This window comes from Cyanistes caeruleus, chromosome 3 (genome assembly GCF_971803275.1).
Source record: "Cyanistes caeruleus chromosome 3, bCyaCae1.hap1.1, whole genome shotgun sequence".
Taxonomy (NCBI): domain Eukaryota; kingdom Metazoa; phylum Chordata; class Aves; order Passeriformes; family Paridae; genus Cyanistes; species Cyanistes caeruleus.
The window spans coordinates 72,278,858-72,296,326 of NC_141703.1; the positions used below are offsets into that span (position 1 = coordinate 72,278,858).

Genomic DNA, 17,469 nt, shown 5'->3' on the forward strand with positions numbered 1-17,469 from the left:
AATGAGAGTATGCAATGATGTACCAGCCGCATCAAACCACCGCCATTCAGGGAGCTACACCTTCGGCTCCTGGCTGGCAGGGATCCTTCACAACCTCCTCCTCTTAGGATCAGTACCATCAGTACGCTTTCTTCCCTTCTCCAGCTGAGATTTATTTATAGCCTACTTACAACCATTTGTTCTTGAGCCAACACCATCCATTAGCGGAACAAGTGGTTCCTCCTTATTGCCTTATTGCCCACGGCTTTCTGGAGCACGATGGCATCGCCTTGGCCTCCCCCAGCGCACCGGGAGCCTGCGGTGCCACCGTCGCTTCTCCTCTGCCCCAGGGACCGCCACACCTGCACCCGAGCCAGGGCTTGCTGCTCAGACGGGACCCTCCCGCGGGAGGGAGAACCGTGCCTCGTGCTGACCTGGCTGCCACAGGGACACTCGGGGAACCGCACTTCTGCCACGGCGCCACCCCCGCCCCACTCCTGGCAGCCTCCAGCGGCTCCGCAGCGCCCTGTCCCTACCGCACCCCAGCGCTGTGACCCCCGGCACGTCCCGCAGTGCTCTGCCCCTGCCACACCCGCCCCATTCCTGGCATCCCGCAGCTCCCGGTTCTCCCCGCTCCCCGCGCGCCCCCCGAGCTCCGCAGCGCGCGCAGGCGCGGGACGCGAGCGCGAGCACCGCCGCCCCCCGCCACCCCCGTGCCCCCGCGCCCCCCGGAGGCCGCGCATGCGCGCCACCGCCCTCCCGCTGCCCGGCCCTCCCTGCACAGAGCGGGGCTCGGCGCGGAGGAGGGGGCGTGGCCTCCGAGGGCGTGTCCATCGGGGGCGGGCCCACGCGGGGGGGGCGTGGCGCGGCGCGGCGCGCCCTGTCCATGGTGCGGGCGGCGGCGGCGCGGGTGTCCCCGCGGCGGGAGCGCGGCGGCGCGGGGCTGTATGGACGTGATGTCCCCGCAACAGGAGCACCTCGGCCCGGGCCGCTCGTCCTCGGTGAGCGGCGAGAGCAGGGGCTTCGCCGCCGCCGCCGACAGCAAGAAGGTGAGGCCGCCCCCGGAGACTACACGGGAAAGCGCCCCGCGGCCCGCGCCCCTGTCCCGGAGCTTCCCGCGGCGGGCACCGCAGGTCAGCGCGGCCCCACCGCGCGCTCCGCCGCGCCTTCTCCCTGGATCCTGCACGCCGCCGTCGGAACCGGGGTCGGGGGAGCCGCCGGCAGAGCCGGGGCTGTCGGCGGGAAGGGGTCGTGCACGGACTGCCCGGGGAGCCGGGAGTGCCCAGTGTGACCGAGGGGCTTCTGACGGGTGGATAACCCGGGGAGCTCGGGGGTGGTGGCTGCACGCATGTCCCGGGAGCACAGGGAAGCTGCTGCCTGGATGTCGGCGGTAGGTGAGGAGCGCCGCTGTCCCGAGGAGCTCGGGGGGTTTGCTGGGTGCTGCTCGGCGGAGTCACAGGGCTTTGCTGCATGGATTGCCCGGTCATCTAGCGCGGACGGTGTTCTTGCATGGAGTGCTGGAGCCATAAGGGGGTTTGCTACATCGATTTCATGGGGAAACCTAATGGACGTTTTGCTGGATAGATTTCTGGAGGTTTTGCTCGGTGGGTATCAGAGGGACCTGGGAAAGGTTTGCAGAGTGGTTTTTCAGGGGATCGAAGAGGAATCTGCCGCGTGTGTGCCTGGAAAGAGCGAGGAAAGGGTTTGGTAGAGATGAGGATGTTTGGTGGCTGCTCTCACACGTGCTTTGTGCAAGATAAATATAAGAAGCTTCCTGGAGAAGCACCTTGTGCAAAGTGGATACAATTGATAGCGGAAGAGCCTCATCCCATCTTCAAAACTGGTTGTAAAATGTGTTTGGTGTCTCAAATTGCTTTTCGGCATCTGACACAATCAAGTGCAAAATGCTCTCTTCTGCATAGAGCCAAGCACTTGTTTCTGCCTTCTACTTAGCTGTAACAAGCGAGCTGTGATAACCAGATTTTTCCTGCTGTATAAAACAGGAATTCTTTTTTTCTCTTGGGTTTAGCAAGTGCTGTAGTGTTTTTCTATCCAAAGTAGAGCTGGTACCTTTCTGCCTTCTGGATTTTGCTTCACAATGGCATTTAAATGTATTCACTGCCTTGTCTTTAGAGGTGCACTTCAGACGACTGCCAAATATGCTGGCAGGATTAGAATGACTGGCCGGGTTTCAGTGTCCCTAAGTAAATCTGTCCACCTAGTGACAATATAGGGTGGTATAAAGCCTGAGCTTGTGTCCGGTCCTGTGGCTAAGCAGTCACTGGGATTTTGTTTGCCATGGCACAGCAGTGCGGAGAGAACTGAGAGAACATCCTGCTGATGTGTGTCTTTGGGCTGGGAGGTGATGCTGTGTGTTTCCATGGGTTGTGTCCGTGTGTGCTGTGTCCCACCAAGCCACATAGTGCTCCAGCCTGACTGCAGCCCTGGGGACCTCTTCTCATGGCAGTTGCTGTCAATAGTGGAATGGTTGCCCGGAGAGAGTTTGGCCAAAATTTCTACTACGCTTTGCTTCAGTTAATACCTGATTGGTTTCTGAACTGGGCATGTGATATACCTACACAAGGTGCTGGAGTACCTTCTGCTGCCCAGCTGGGCAAAACAATGGAGTAGATACCTTCTCCAAGTACTGTGGTCTAATTTGAGATGGCTACATGTGCAGCTTTGATTTTTAGCAAACATTTATTTCATTTTTGCTGAAGACAGAATGCCATGTGCTTTCCAACCTGACAGAGCCCTGATGCTAGGCACCCATCTGAAATGAGAAGTTATGTTCAAGTACTGCGAAGATGAACGTTTTTATTGTGCAAGTTCCACTTCATTATTCAGCATTCTGAGGACAAATATTAATGGTAGCACTTGTGTTTCCTATTCCTGCTCCAAAGAGCCCACAGTCAAAGGAATGCAGACCTTGTTTTTGCCAACGCTGACAAGAGAGCAGGGATATTACTTTTTACGGATCTTGGCAGCCCTTTTGGAATTCCTCAGTGTGGAGGCACATGCAGCAGGGGTACAGATGGAGATCCTCCTGTGGAGAAGCAGCTTGAGACCCTGGCTGGGCCCTGCAGCATATGGCAGCTTTGTACACCGTGCACAGCCAACACAGGCAGCCACCGACATCCAGCCAACAGCTCAGCTGCTTGTCCATGGTTGTGCTTCCTTGAGACTACTAGCATGCCACGTCTTTATGCCTCTCTGGGGAAGAAGATTCCTACCTTTATCCATGTAAAGGGAAGGAGTAGTCCTAAATTTGCCTGAAGCTGGATTTCAGTGACAGTTCAAATATTTCTTTTACTATTTGGGTCCTTTGAACTCTATATACACTGTATGGACAGCACTCTCTGTGTTGTCTTCCACTCAGTGCCAAGGCATCAATTTTTCACTATACAGAAAGTCTTTTGGTACCAGGGAGCTTACCTTGTTTGTACCGGTTACATGCAGTGAGATGGAAGAATGTGTTGGCGAGAAATCAGTTTTGATGCTGGTGACACAGCATGTCAAGTTAAACAATTTTGTTCCAAATATGTGTTTAGCATGAACTGTTTCACTTCCTGGCAAAAGCTACCCCTAAGTATGTGATGCTAGGCGACCACTGAACCTTTCTCCCTTTTTATTACCGTGACTATATTTTCTCAAATTAGCTGAGATTTGCTGCATTGTTCTGTGGTTTTCTGAACTCCTACTTTGTCTTCTGCTTGGCTGTCAAAAAGAAGCTGAAGGATCATGTGCTTGATCACACCACAGAACCAGAATAGGGACAGAAAATGTCTAGGGCTTTTTTCATGTAGTTTATGTGACCATTTAAACTAATATCTTGGAAGCTGTTCTTTGCCTATTCTTGGCATGCAAAATAATTTGCACTGCTAACCTACCTCACAGTCTGTGGGAGGTTCTCTCTGTTAAAAGCTTACAAGGCACTCAAGACACTGCTAAAAGGTGACATTGAAGTGCGCTATTTTAGTTAATGCTTTTGGAAAATTCTAGGCTAGTTTCCCCTCTTTTACTGGACTTGATGGAGTCACTGGAGTCACTATGTGTGACTGACCTACAGAGAAGTTTTGTATTGACTCTTTAGCTTAGTAACCAATACCAGTAAATTGATGCAACTCTAAAGTGGATTCAACTAGCACGAGTAAAAGTGATTATACTGATAGAGCTTATTTCTACAAATTTGTCAAAACAAACTATGCAGCAGAGATGTCTTTTATGTCAGTGTAACTTTGTCAGCACTGGCAGCTGGGTCATTTAACCATATTTATAAGTTCCTGGTATTTCACTTCTCTCATTTCAGAGGGGCTAGATTCCAACCAACCCTGAATATTTTACATAAAACAATATCTGGTAGCAAAAGGAGTCACTTCTAGGATTTTTGGTGCCTCCTCGAAGATTTCAAGTAACTGCTTTAGATATTTTGGAGGCTCAGCCATTTTTAATATTTACATCTACAAGGTGTGCAAAAAATTAACCATTTTGAACACTAATCAGAGTAGCATTTATGGTTTGAGACTTGAAATCTGGCAATTCCATCACCATAAATATGTGTTTCTTTGATCACAAATACAGCAACAGTTTACTAGCAGGGAAGAGGGAGTTATAGTGTTCCTCAACAGTGTATTTAATGGATAAATTCAAGCAAGTTAATGGCATTGGAAGAGTAATCATACATAATCTTCATCCCTTGTTTTACTCTGAAAAGATGAATCAAGTATATATTTGCCATTGTATTTTATGATACCTTGATTTCATTGCAATATATGCATTTTTTTAACATAAATCTCCTTAAACAGAGATTTCTTCTTCCTGTAAGACTGTCCTATGGTCCTGGCTGGGGATCTGGTGAGCTATTTCTAAAATCACACCCGGTACTGCTGGAATTTTCAGACACATAGGAACACTTCTGGCACTATTCAGTGAAGTGATGAACAATTCCTATCATCCTGCAGACACATCCTGTAGCTATTCTGTCTCTGATGATGACTGAAAAAGCCCCTGCTTTAATGAAATCACCCACGAAGTGGGTCGTTAGGTTAAAATCACCTTGGTAGGCTGTGCTGGTTTATGGTAATTTAGTGTTGTGATGTGCCTCCTGGTGCTGCTTTAATTATGAACTAGTGTTAGCAGTCCTTCATTTCTCTGTTCATGAGAGAAACTGAAAATTATGCAGGAAACAATGTGTTCTAGTTCTTGAGTTTCATATTCCTGGGATTTTTGTTTGCCCCTCCTGGTGGCAGTAGGAAAGAGAGGGGCACGATAAGTCATGTGGGATCTAATACCCAAGAGCTGCAAATAACAAATTACTGCCTCTTTACTTAATGTTGGTCGAAGTATGAATGTGGGATGGGGACAGTCTCCTCTCTCTGTCATCCATAAACTGCTCCTGAGAAAGTCTTTATGTACAGAAACTGGGGCAGAATTTTTTCCATGTTTTAACCTTCCTGCTTTGTGGCAGGCTTGAATGGAAACTTCAGGCTTCAACAAGACCACCACAAGCAGAGTCACTGGTTTGAGCAGTGCCCTGACTCACTGTAGGACCCACAAGCAACATATTTGATGTTCCCCTCCTCTATGATGTTTTTCCTAATCTTTCACATCTTCATCTTGTGATGTAGATGAGTGGAATCTTGAAGACATCCATATCAGCCTTAAAAAGATTTGTATCCTTTGGGAAGTAGTTGGTGCAACAGGTTTTGCTCTTAGCTTCTTTTATCCATTTTTCTTTCTACTCTGAGATGGCCTTCAGTCTTTGCTGTGCTCTCTAGTAGCTGCTGTTCAATGATGATGTTCCATGATGTTCCTTTTCCATTTCTCTTGTGCCCCTACAATTGTTTTCTCCAATTGAGTTACCCATCCAAAAATGGCTTTCTTTCTAGGAAGGTCCTTGTAAGTACAAGTATTCTGCCAGCATAAACAAAAGAACATAGTTTTGTCACCTGCTCTGCCTTTATGGTAAAAGGTCTCTGTGGGACCTACATCACTGCTGCTTGAGCCAGCAGTTCAAATGCAGTCATCTTCTCACCCTGTTGAGATGCACCCTCATCTGTTTATGACAGCTTGAGAATGTTGTAGGTCAGCATAGGTCCATTTCTTGCTTTAACAAAGTATGAGAGATTATAGTTATTTTTGGTACTTTTTGGCACCCCAAGTCTGTAAGTCTAACAAATACTGGGTTATATTATGTAGGAAAATACAATCTATTGCCTGTCATAAGTGGCCCAGTGATACAGGGGTAAGAGTGGTGCCCAGTTTTCTTGGAAAATTAACTGCTATATGCTAAGGATTGTTGTGATTTCTTGATTGTCAGGCAGTTAGCTGAACTTTGCCTCCCAGTTTTTGGTAAGGATTTGTTGTCTGTGCTTTGGTTCATATCTAGCTAAACCAGGAGTGTGTGCTACAGATATGTTTTGTTGCTCAGACAACAAGAGCAGAGTTTGCATGGGTGAAATCCCTCACAGTTATTAACTTAAATACATTTAGAGAGTAGGATTTGTTAAAATCAGACTTCATTTCATTAGAAAAATAAAGCAGTGAAAGGGAGAGCTTAGCCACTTGAAAGCAATCCTCAGCTCGAGGCATTGGCACATCTGAGGGTTGTCCCTATCACCCAGTTAAATGACCCAGGCAGATGTCCCAGCCTTGACCCATTTCTGGAGTGAGCCTGTAAATCAGAAGCCTGAAATCCTTCAGTGTCTGAGGAGGCTTTAACAAGGTTATCTGCACATTGCTGAGGAGGCATTTCTGCTGTGTTTACCTGTCACTCAGGAACTAAATAAATTTTTCAACTGTTTCGTGTGAGTCTCTTAAACAGACATAGCATAGTTTTCTCATACAGCATAGTTTTCTCATCCTAAGCTCAAACCACTGCAAGAAGACAGTTTTTCCTTTTTCCCTGTATTACTGAGCACATACATTTTTCTGTTCTCTGTCTTTTGCTCAATAGCAAGGAGAGGATTGATGATTAACTCTATTTTCTTGATCACCTTACTTTTCTTTTACAGTCAGTGGAGGAGAACTTCAGACAAGATGAACTGTGCCCTAAATTACCCTTTTCTCTCTGAAGGTTGAAAAAGGAGCACAAGGCAGACAGCTCAGGTGTGTGAGTCAGAGGCTGAGGGAGAGGAATCTTCCTGCAAGTGTCTGACCATGGCATGGGTGAGGCAGCACAACCTGGCAATGTGGGCACTGTGCTCCTGGGGAATCACCGTGCACAGTCCCTGTCTTAGCCCGCCTGCTCTGACCTCCAGCACATCTGCAGTAGCTGCAGCACTTATTGCACAGATTTTTACCTTCTCTAGATACTTGAAAATATGATAAACACTGTATATGCATTACTTAAGTTACTTGGCAACACAAAATAAATAGTAAGTACCATTATTTTTTTCATACATTCTTTATTTAATTCGTGCTCTACCATTCTCTTTAGAAGTGTGATAATAATAAAGTGCAGGAACAGTTCCAGTTTTTCTGATCTTATTATGTGTTACCTTTTCCACAGTGGAAATCAATATTGTAACTTGGCAATATATTGATTTATATAAATTTCATTACCATCATCCACTTAAACTGCGAGGTAGAATTAGTTGAATACTGGCATCCAGGAAGAGATTTTTCTTCCAGCGGATGACTTGTGAGATACTTGTGCAGGTTTTACTGTAATCCATAGGGGTTCTGATTCCTGAGGAGAGATAGCATATTTTCAGTGATGGTTTGCAAGCTTTCTGTCCTCAGCATGGTGGGCTGATCTGCTCATAAACTGCCTACCATCCCAGTTTACAAAACAGTGTGTCAGATTGTAGGTCTGATCGATATCTGGTATAAATGCATTCTTTTCCAGTCTACAAGCCTATGACTTTTTTATACCAGATGAGAAACTGGCCAAATACTACCACCAGTCCAACAACTGAAAATGCAAAACCTTTTTGTTCCTGTTAAAAAGTCAAGACAACCACAACCAGAAATGCAGAAAGTATGAAGTTAAACCTGAATTGGAGGGGAGGGGACAGGAACTCAAGCTTTTGAATTTGAGGAAGACAGAAATAACTCTGATTTGTCCTGATTGACAAAAGATTATCATCTTTGCATCTGGCACACTGTAAACATTCATCATAGATACTGATTTTATGATACATTTCACATGGATGTGACTCAGCCAGCGAGTATGAGAATTTCTGTCTGTATTGACCTTTCTAATATTTACATGAAAAAATAGGAGGTAATGATGTGGGACACTTTGAGAAATGCTTCTCTGTGTCCCATGCTTAGATAATTGGTCAATGCATCTCCTTTTCCTCCCAAACATCTGCTCTCACTACAGCTGTTCAGGATATATCTCCTCTTCTCCACATTGCCACCCTTGCACATAATAAAAGCAATAAAAATGAGGATAGCAGGCAACTGGATCCAACTTAATGAAAAGTGAATTTATCCTCTCCCTTCTCAAAGTGAACCAATTCAAATTGTCATGAAGGTCACTTATTTTCTTTTCCCAAACTCTGTACATAGCAAAATAAAAATAAGACACCCCTTTCTGTCTGTAATCAATGTCTCTGTGTAATGTGTTTATTTGCATACAGCTGACCTGACTCACTTGAGTGCTGTGAATATTTTCCTTTTCTCATCAGTGATCTTTTTATGTTTTGAAGCTATTTTTTTTTTCCTGTTAAGATTTGCTTAGTAGCTGTGCTAAGACTTTGCCCAGAGAGGCTGTGGAATCTCATCCTTGGAGGAATACAGACCTGTGCTGGAGGTGCTTGAATGGGTCTTGCTGTCAGCAGGTTCAGAGAGGCTGGATCACAGACCTGCTGGGGTCCCCTCCCACCAGGATTATCTCTGCCAGCTATTTGAGCTCTTAATAAATTTGCTATGGTCTAGACTTTACTTTGGTCTTCAGACATTTGAGTCAAGACTGGGATCTGGCTGGCACAGGCGCTATTCAGCACTGCTTACCCAAGTATTAAGAAGAAAAATGCTGTAATTGCCATAGATTTAAAAATACCGTAATTTTTCCAGCGGCTTTCTTTTCAGACCTGGAGATCTCTTTGAAAACATAACGAACTTCCAATGAATTTGCAGGAGCTGAGATGCTCTGGTTTTTACCCCCCAAAAAGCCACCTGCTCAGTAATGAGTAAATTGCAGTAAATTTCCCACTGGGCGTTCATGCTTTTTATAAACTCCTAAAATCTGCCTGTTGAGTGACATATGTGGCTGGTCTTCTGTAGCATGTTGCACTGCTTTGTTACACAGATCTATTTTTGTCTTTGTATTTGCAGGTATGCTACTTTTAAAACCTCTGTCAGCTTTTCAGATTTGCTAGCAGTAAGACAAAAAGATTTAATTCACTAGAACAATTTATTTATTTGTTTTAAAAAAACAAACTATTAAAAATGGGCATCTCTCATTAGTAATCTCTTATTATCCAGTTATAGTCTAGTTGGAGACAGCTAAATGTTCCTGGACTTAATTTATCTGTTTTGAGAAGGTTATTTTTTGATAAAATAGGGAGGAGGCAATAATTTTTAAAGGTGAATTGAAATTACACATTTGAATTCGTAACAATTGCTGCACAATAGCTGTAACTGAGTGTCAAAACAAGCAAACAAGCGTGCTCTACATCAATAAAGAGAGAACCAAAAAAATGACACAATAACAGATGGACTGCTGTGAGTGAAAGAAGTGCACTTGTCAAAAGCAAGTAAAATATGCAGAGTTCAGTTTCTCTGAGGGAAGCACACCGTGCACCTGCCCAAACAAAATGTATGCCATGTCCAGCACATACATTGGCAGAAAAATCAGTTGTTCTGACTGTCCTGACATATTTGTCCTCGTAGTGAGTGGTTATTTTTGGTACAAAGGAAGAGAGTCATGCTTTGTGATTAGCTGAGAACAAGAGACTTCATGACTGTCAGTGGTTCACCTGTTTATTGGCTCTCAGTGGTGGCCAGGACGATGTAAGGTACCACTGCATCATTGGATATTCTTCTGTCAGGATCTCAGAAGGAGCTTGACCCTGGTTCTTTTGTTCATCAGTTTATTCTGAAAAGTATTTGAGCTAAATAAGGTAACAGTCACCCTTCTGGTGGAGGGTCAGTGAGAGGAGAGGTCATGCACCTTGGCAGCAGGCTGCACAACCGGTTCAACACAGCCCTCCAGGGTTAGGGCCAGGACTACTCAGTCCTGCTTCTGTCTGCAAGAGGAAGACTGAATGCATCGTGGTGAATACATTTGTGTTGAGGAAAATGTGTGTTTTTGTCTCTTGTGGGTGCTTTTGAAAATTTCTACCTCTGGGGAAAATGGTGGTATTTATTTGTTCAGTATTTTTATTGTAGTGTTCAACTTCACTGACTGGAAACCTGTGCTCCCTTGTTAGTTACTGACATTTTCATCTCTTCCTTGTGCTTTTTCATTTTTTTTTCCCTGTGGTGTTCTCTGTCTTTAAGTGTCTCCTTTTTCTCATTCTCATACTAGTTCTGTGCTAACAACTGTTCTGCCTCTCCCTATTTTATTTTTCTCATACATAATCTGGAATGAAAAAAATGTCATTGTTGGCTACTGAGGGGCAAGATATAATGCTCCAGATAGATTAGCAGGGGAGGAAAATGCTCTCATCTCTAAAGATTTGTTAAAAAAGAGTAGCCTAATGTTGCATTGTAAGGTCAGATGGGTAGAATCCAAACCTTAATTTATGGTAGATGTCAGATCTGACACAGAAGTGTATGAAGCATTTGAAACTTAAACCACCGCCTGGATATTTGATAAATTTAAAGCACAATAAATTACTAAGAGACAAAAAAGTGGTTGAGGACCAGCTCTAGATGTTTATTTCGTGTGTGCAGGGTACCTCAAGTATAGAGACACTAATTTTTAGCTTTTCTTTACACTGGCTTTCTGGTAGTGCTCCTGCTTTTCTTACTGTGTGATATTTGCCCCCTCCAGGGTTGCTGAGGGCAACAACTTAGCATTTTCCCCATGGTCTGAAATTGAAGTCTGGCTCCGGTCTGTATGCATGCAGTTACTGTTCTGAATCTCACCTGTGATTTCATTTTGATTCTCTTTCCAATCAGAAAATGAAGAGTTTGGCCCAAAGACGCCAGTCTGCACCATCTTTGATCTTTGTCAAAGCACTCAGCAGATCTAGATCGGCCTCAAGGTGAGTCAGTGAGTTTTGCAGTTCCTCAGCCCAAAACTTGGAAGGTTTTTGAACTGTTTTCCACACCGGGTTGTTCAACACCATTCAGGCTCCTCGGTATCTGCACAGCTATAAAGCCTGCTGAAAGATGTGCCAGAACCAGCCCAGGCATGAGGCTGGTCTCCTAGAGGGGGTTTCCCCAGTGCTGCCACACTGAGCTGTTTATACCTGACTGGGTGGGCAGGGCTGCTCTGCAGTTGGTAACTGGGCATGCGACATTTGGGCTGCTCAGCTGTGACTGGCTGTGATTGCCTGCTGCTGAGATGGGATGGGTAGAAGATGAATGCTTGTTGCCTTGGACACTTCCACAGTGTCAGGCATAACTCAGGGTTGTTCATTGTAGAATTGCACAATTTAATTTGAGCTAAGATTCTTCCATCATTGCCTGCTGCATGGTACAGGCTCTCCAGGGCTCTGGCAGCACCTGCTGGTCTAGTACAATGCTGTGGGCTAGGATCTGGTGATCACAGCCTTCCCCTGTCCAGTATTAGCACTTGAGGGGTTGAATAGGTGGGTGTTGAACATTCAGCCTTTTTTGTCCTTATCTTCTGCCAGAATCCTCCCTCCCTCCCTCTCTCCCTCCCTCCTCCAATGTAAAGCTGCCATAGAAATGGAAGTTTCTGTGCAGCTAGTCCCCTGTCCAGCCCCAGCCCTGACCTGCCATTTGAACTGCTCTGCATACATAACTTTTTTCTCCCTGCACTACAGTTCATTAGACTTTAAACTTAGAAAATGTGTTTATCGAGAAGTGAACCATCTGGTAGATTGTTAATGCTTCCAGCTGTGTATTGCTCTTTATGAAGAAATGTTATTGAGGGAAATAAAAGTATGGCTTTGTAAGGAATATTTTCTCCTACTCTGTGATGTGTTAAGCAATCAGTACGTGAGCTTTGGAAAATTTTTTGTCTTTGATCTAATTAATACCTGGTTTGACATCATGCAGAATTGCACAGTATTTCAGAAACCTGTGAAAGTATTCTGTGAAAAAATCAGAGTTGAAAAATAGGAAGGTCAAAATTCATTTACCTGCTGTTATTCAGACATGAATATTTTTCTTCAATTCTACTTTTTAAATTTACTTTGTTGCCTGCTCCATAAGTATCAGAAATAGCTGGAGAGACACTGGGTGTAATACACGCTACATTTTCACCTATATAAAAAAATTATGCTTTCTTAAGTGTCTTGTTTGTATAGCCCAGATCAGAATTATTTCCAAATCCAGTGTGTGAAAAGATTCTTTTGTAAGACCAGTTGGTAGAAACAGTGTGGTGGAGGGGAATGCATTTCCTTGTTCTGCAGTAAGCAGTGCTTATCCTATTCAACAAATGATGCTGTGTTTACAACTGATGGATGCTGCCTCAGTCATGTCTGCCTGTGGCATGTAAAATTTAGCTGTTTCTGTGGTTTTGAACTGAAGTCTGTGGCCTTTGTGAGAGGTATTGGGTGAAGTCTGAGGACGCTGAAGTTGGAGTAGGTGATTTTGTAGCTTCAGTGTCTTTCAGTTTAGAGGTGGACGCTTTCAATGGTGTTTATTATTGGTGACAGGAGCAGCAGTTCTCACCTGTGCCTGACTTCCTTGTTTGGCTGTGCAAAGCACATTCCTCTTCATCACCAAACTGATGGATGAGTTTGATCTTTCCACTCAGTTTGTTGTGTAAATGCTTGACTCTGGTGAAGTGCTTTCTCTGAAGGAGAGCTGAAGAGCAACAAAACGACTTCTCATGTTTTCTAATCTCCTCCAAATGTTTTACCTCAGACCTGTCTCTGCTCTTAGTTCTTATAGACACAGCCAGTCTGCAAAATCTATTATTCTTCTCTGGCAGTGAACCTTAATACTGGGACTCCATAACACTTACTTGTTAATGGTTGATTAATGACTTGTAGATAATAAAGCTCCTATCTGAAGTTAACAAACATCTGTGAGGGATTTATTTGAATACTCTCACCTCAGCAGCTGGCTCACCTCAATATTTCTTGAAATTAATGAACAAGTGCAAAGTTTAAAAGGACAGGAAATACTTAGAAGCCGAGTCAGTTTGTGTTTTTATTCCACTTTATATGTCAGGTGTCCCTGGTTTATATACAGGGCACTTTCATAAAATGTAGTGGCATTTTGGACAGACTTACTCTGGGGCATTTTAAAGTTTATTAATGCCATTTATTCAAAGAAACCATTGTGACATCTAGAGATGGCTATTTAGCATTCAGAGGACTAAGGTTTTTGATGGTAGTGTTATCGTGGCTGTGATGACACAAGGATGTGAGCAAGACAAGATGATCTAGCTGGAAAAGCCAGATGCTTGTTTGTGCCACTGTCCTCTTACCCAGTCCTGAAAGAGAAGCAAGTCTGAAAGTCTTATGTGCTTAAGTTTGTCTTTTTCTCCAGTTGTATAATTTGGTTTAATGAACATTCAGCCTTTTTTTATAAATCTTGCCTTGACTTGTCAATCATATAGAAGGAGTTGCATGATATTTGCCTATAGAAGAATTTCTGGGATGGCTGCATGGCATGGTGGTGCACAGAAGGGAAACTGTGCTGTAATCCATGCCTCATTTGACTTGTACTTGCAGGCAGAAGAGGAGCACAGTAAATATTACAGATCCTATAGTGGAATTTGGGCCCTTACATCCAAGAGATGAAGATATGTACACCGCTATTGCCACATGTTCTTGTTTCTCTTCCTTTTTTCCCTGTACATATTCTTTTTCATCACAAAAATGTGATGAATAGCCATGTAAAGACTCTTCACATCATCAGATGTACTCTCTGGAAGCAGTTTGAGCAAGGTTATTGTAGAAATACATTGGAAAAGTAAGCTTTTGGTATTTTTCTTGGCTCATATTCAGGTGCAGAAAAAATAAATTTGATTGATAACCCCATTAATGAGTATGAAATAGGCAAAGGATTTGGGTTAGTTATATTTGTCCTCAGACTTGTTCTGCAGTTGTAATTTTCCTCTTACTTTTTCTTGGTGTCTTTTAGTGAAACATGCACAATTTAATGATACAGTTCAATGCAATACAAATTACATGCTTGAAACAGAAATGTCTGAGGCCTGGATTTAAAGCATCAGCTATTGTCATCTCATATAATTGATACAGAATAATAAAGACTTGTTTCAAATCAAATTTTCAGCTTCTGTTCTGCTGTCCTTCAAAACAATTTTCACATGTGACAAAACCCAAGTTTTTGCTCTGCACTGGTGGTCTTATGCTTGCATCTCTAATATTTCACAGGAACAGCCAAACTCTGCTGCAGTCGCCAGCAGTTTCCCCTTTCCTATTGCACACCTCAACAGATCTTTGAAAGTGATATTTTTACATTCTGAAACCAAGTAATATAATTTCACAATTTCTGAGTCTGGAAGACCATTTATAGATCTGTGTCTCTACACATTAAAGGTGTTAAAATACTGAAAATGTAACAACTCTTTTTTACAGTATGAAGAGTGTTTATGATGTTATTTTGGTGTAAGCTGGAAGCACAGGCTTCTTTAAAAAAAAATCCCAAAGGATATTTTTTAGAAAGTTTTTTGGATAAATCCCTAAAGAACCTGAAAAGGAAGTTCCTAAAATGTTACCCCTACTCAATTTTGTTATGAAGCTTTTATGGTGAAGAAGTAAGCTTGAAGTTTGAAGGTAAAAACTGAAGATTTCACAAGTTTCCAAGGTGTTTTCTCGCCTTGTTTACATAGAAGTAATGTTATGCCATTCACAGAGAGGCTGTTTTTCCTTCTTCAGTGCACAGTGATTCTGGCATGTCATCTTCTAGGGGTCCTGTGCCAAAGGCTAAATATCCCAGATAACAAAGATCATATGTGTAATCTAGTAATACATTCCACTTGGCATGAGTCAAATACAGAGTGTTCCCAGAGTCTTGGACATTGTGTTTTCAGGGTTCTAGTTAGAAGATATGTGGATGATCCAAGCTATTTGATTAGAAGAAGACAAAAATAGAGACTTTTAATTGCCAGAAGGCCTTAACTGTCTCTCTTTCACAGGGAAGATGAGTAGTTGGCATTTCAGGCAAAACCGATGGCAGGCAGGAAAGGGATAAAAGTCCATTAGTAAGTAACAGGTAACCAGTTTGTTAGATAGATATTTCAGCTGTGATAATTTTGCTCGTTCTGCAGTCATTTCCATGCTAGTGAATAACTTTGCTCCGCAGTGCAATCTCTGCGCGGTGCGTTTGGAGAGGGAGCGCAGGCCGCTGGGCCGCGCGTCGCGGCCGTTTTTACCTGCTGGCTCAGGACGAGGCCTCGATGCAGAGATGCTGCCTGCTCTCCTGTCTGCCTGTGCAGAGGTGCGTGTTGCTCTTGCACAGCCCCCAGGCACCCTGGCAGCATTTGCTGGAGCGTGGACTGTGGCTGGCACCTCCCTGGCAGAGAAGTGGCACCGTGGGCCTGGGCTGCCGTGGCCTGGCCGGCCGATGGTGCCGCTGCTGGTGGGGACGTGGCCTAGGGTCAGCCCTGGGGTGGCACAGGACAGGCAGTGCCTTGCCCGTGAGTTTGCAGGGCTGTGAGGGGCAAAGGCCACGCTCTGTGTGTGTGTGTGCTGGTTTCCAGGCGTGCCTTCCACACGTGGCCAGTGGGAATTTGCCTCCGCAGCGGCCACACGCCGCCAGCGGGGAGAGCGGGGCTCGGAACCAGAGCAAGAGTTGGCATGGACAGGTACCAGCCCGGCTGGCTCCAGCGAGTCATCAAAAAGGAGGGAAAATCCTATTCCTAGAGACTCAGTCACCAAAGCGAATGGGTCTAATTCTTAGATTTAGTTCAGTCCCAAAACACTTGATCAGGATTTTTTCTGAGACTTTTTATTTCATGAAAAGTTTTGATGCATTTTATGCTTAATCCCAATGGGCAGAAGTCTCTGTATGAGACCTGCCCTGGATTTCTCCCCTCAAGATGTCATATTTCCCTGGTAAGGTAAGCATACATGAAATTGTAGAAAAATAGTAATTTTTTTTAAATTGCTATTTTGTATTTAATGCTCTTACTTTTTAATGGAATTACACATTAAAGTAAAACAACTTGTGATGATATTCTACAAGTTGTCACTTTCTAGTATATCTAATTCATGTTTGATTAAAGCTAATTATAACACTGGAATATTGCTTCCTTAAACCATGTGTTTGAACACAAAAGTTACTTTTACATAATAATAGCTGAGGATAAAATTTTATTAACTGTTAACAAGGTGACCTTTCTGAGGCCTCAGATGGCCTTTTAACTCAGAGATTGGCAATCCTGCCCCTCTGCTGTGTTTTTTCTGTTGTGTTTTGTGTGAGTGCATATGTGCATATGTTTGTTTTTGAAAAAACCCTCAGTTCTTCATTTACGACCTACAAAACTGGCTTTTAGCGATGTTTGTACATCTGGAGACTGAAATGAGCTGCAGCTTTCAGAGATATTCTGCTTTTTTATTAAAAGGAAAGTACTAGAGGTAAGAAGAAGGAAGGCTTGGAAGCAGGATTTTGGAGGGATTGGAGTTTAAATAAGGGATTAATTTTACAATAAATGACTAATAGTTTAACACCAGTGCCTTAAGCCAATTCTCTTTTGGAGCAAGTTGTGGCAGTGTGAAGACAGTGAGGGGCAGTGCTCCTCAGGATGACTGCAGGGCTCTGCTTGTCCAGATGTCTCAGTGTCCACATGTGTTTTTGGCTGCTTGGCAGCCCATTTAAAGGACTTTTCGGATTAGGCCTTGAGGTCTGGCAGAATGCAGCTGTTGTCCAGCCATTGTGTATTGCTGATTTTAGACAACAAAATCACTGCCGAGTGACAGTCTGGCCAAGCAGTTTGGGGAGCAGCATACCTGAGGAAATCACAGACCAACTTGCTCAACTGCTTTGTGATCATTTATCTTGTGTAAACAAGTAGAAAGGTTCTAATGATGTGCAGGCTGATGTGCAGCCTCTGGTGCTCTCACCTCTGACAAGGGCCAGTGTTAAATACCCATTGGACTCTCCTCTGGGCCAATATGGTGTTGCTTCTCCTGGCTCAGCTGCATCCATGTGGTGCACAAAGCTGCTGGTGAGGGGTTTTAATCATGTTATGGGAGTAACAATCTGTATTTAGGTATTTTCTGTGCCCATTATTTAGTGTTTGAGTACTGGGGGCTAGATCCAATAAAGGTTAATAAGCCTCAAGGGCAAGATTCTAAACCCATGACAGAAAGACATCTCAGAGGCTTCCTGACCTCTCAAGTGCCTCTATCTTTAGACACTGTCCTGCTGACCAGAGAGCTTACCAAACACCTGAAGTTTTGCTTTTGCACATCCCAGTACAGC

General features: G+C 44.0%; 1 protein-coding gene across 1 annotated transcript in view; it reads left to right on the plus strand.

Annotated features, from left to right (window-relative positions):
- The first annotated feature begins 837 nt into the window (after window positions 1–837).
- The window catches only part of ARHGAP20 (Rho GTPase activating protein 20), a 57,935-nt gene continuing 41,303 nt past the window's right edge, over window positions 838–17,469 (plus strand). The window contains 2 exon segments of the mRNA XM_086881896.1: window positions 838–1,028; window positions 11,056–11,141. Of these exon segments, the coding sequence (XP_086738022.1) occupies window positions 927–1,028; window positions 11,056–11,141 (188 nt within the window). The 5' untranslated portion in view covers window positions 838–926.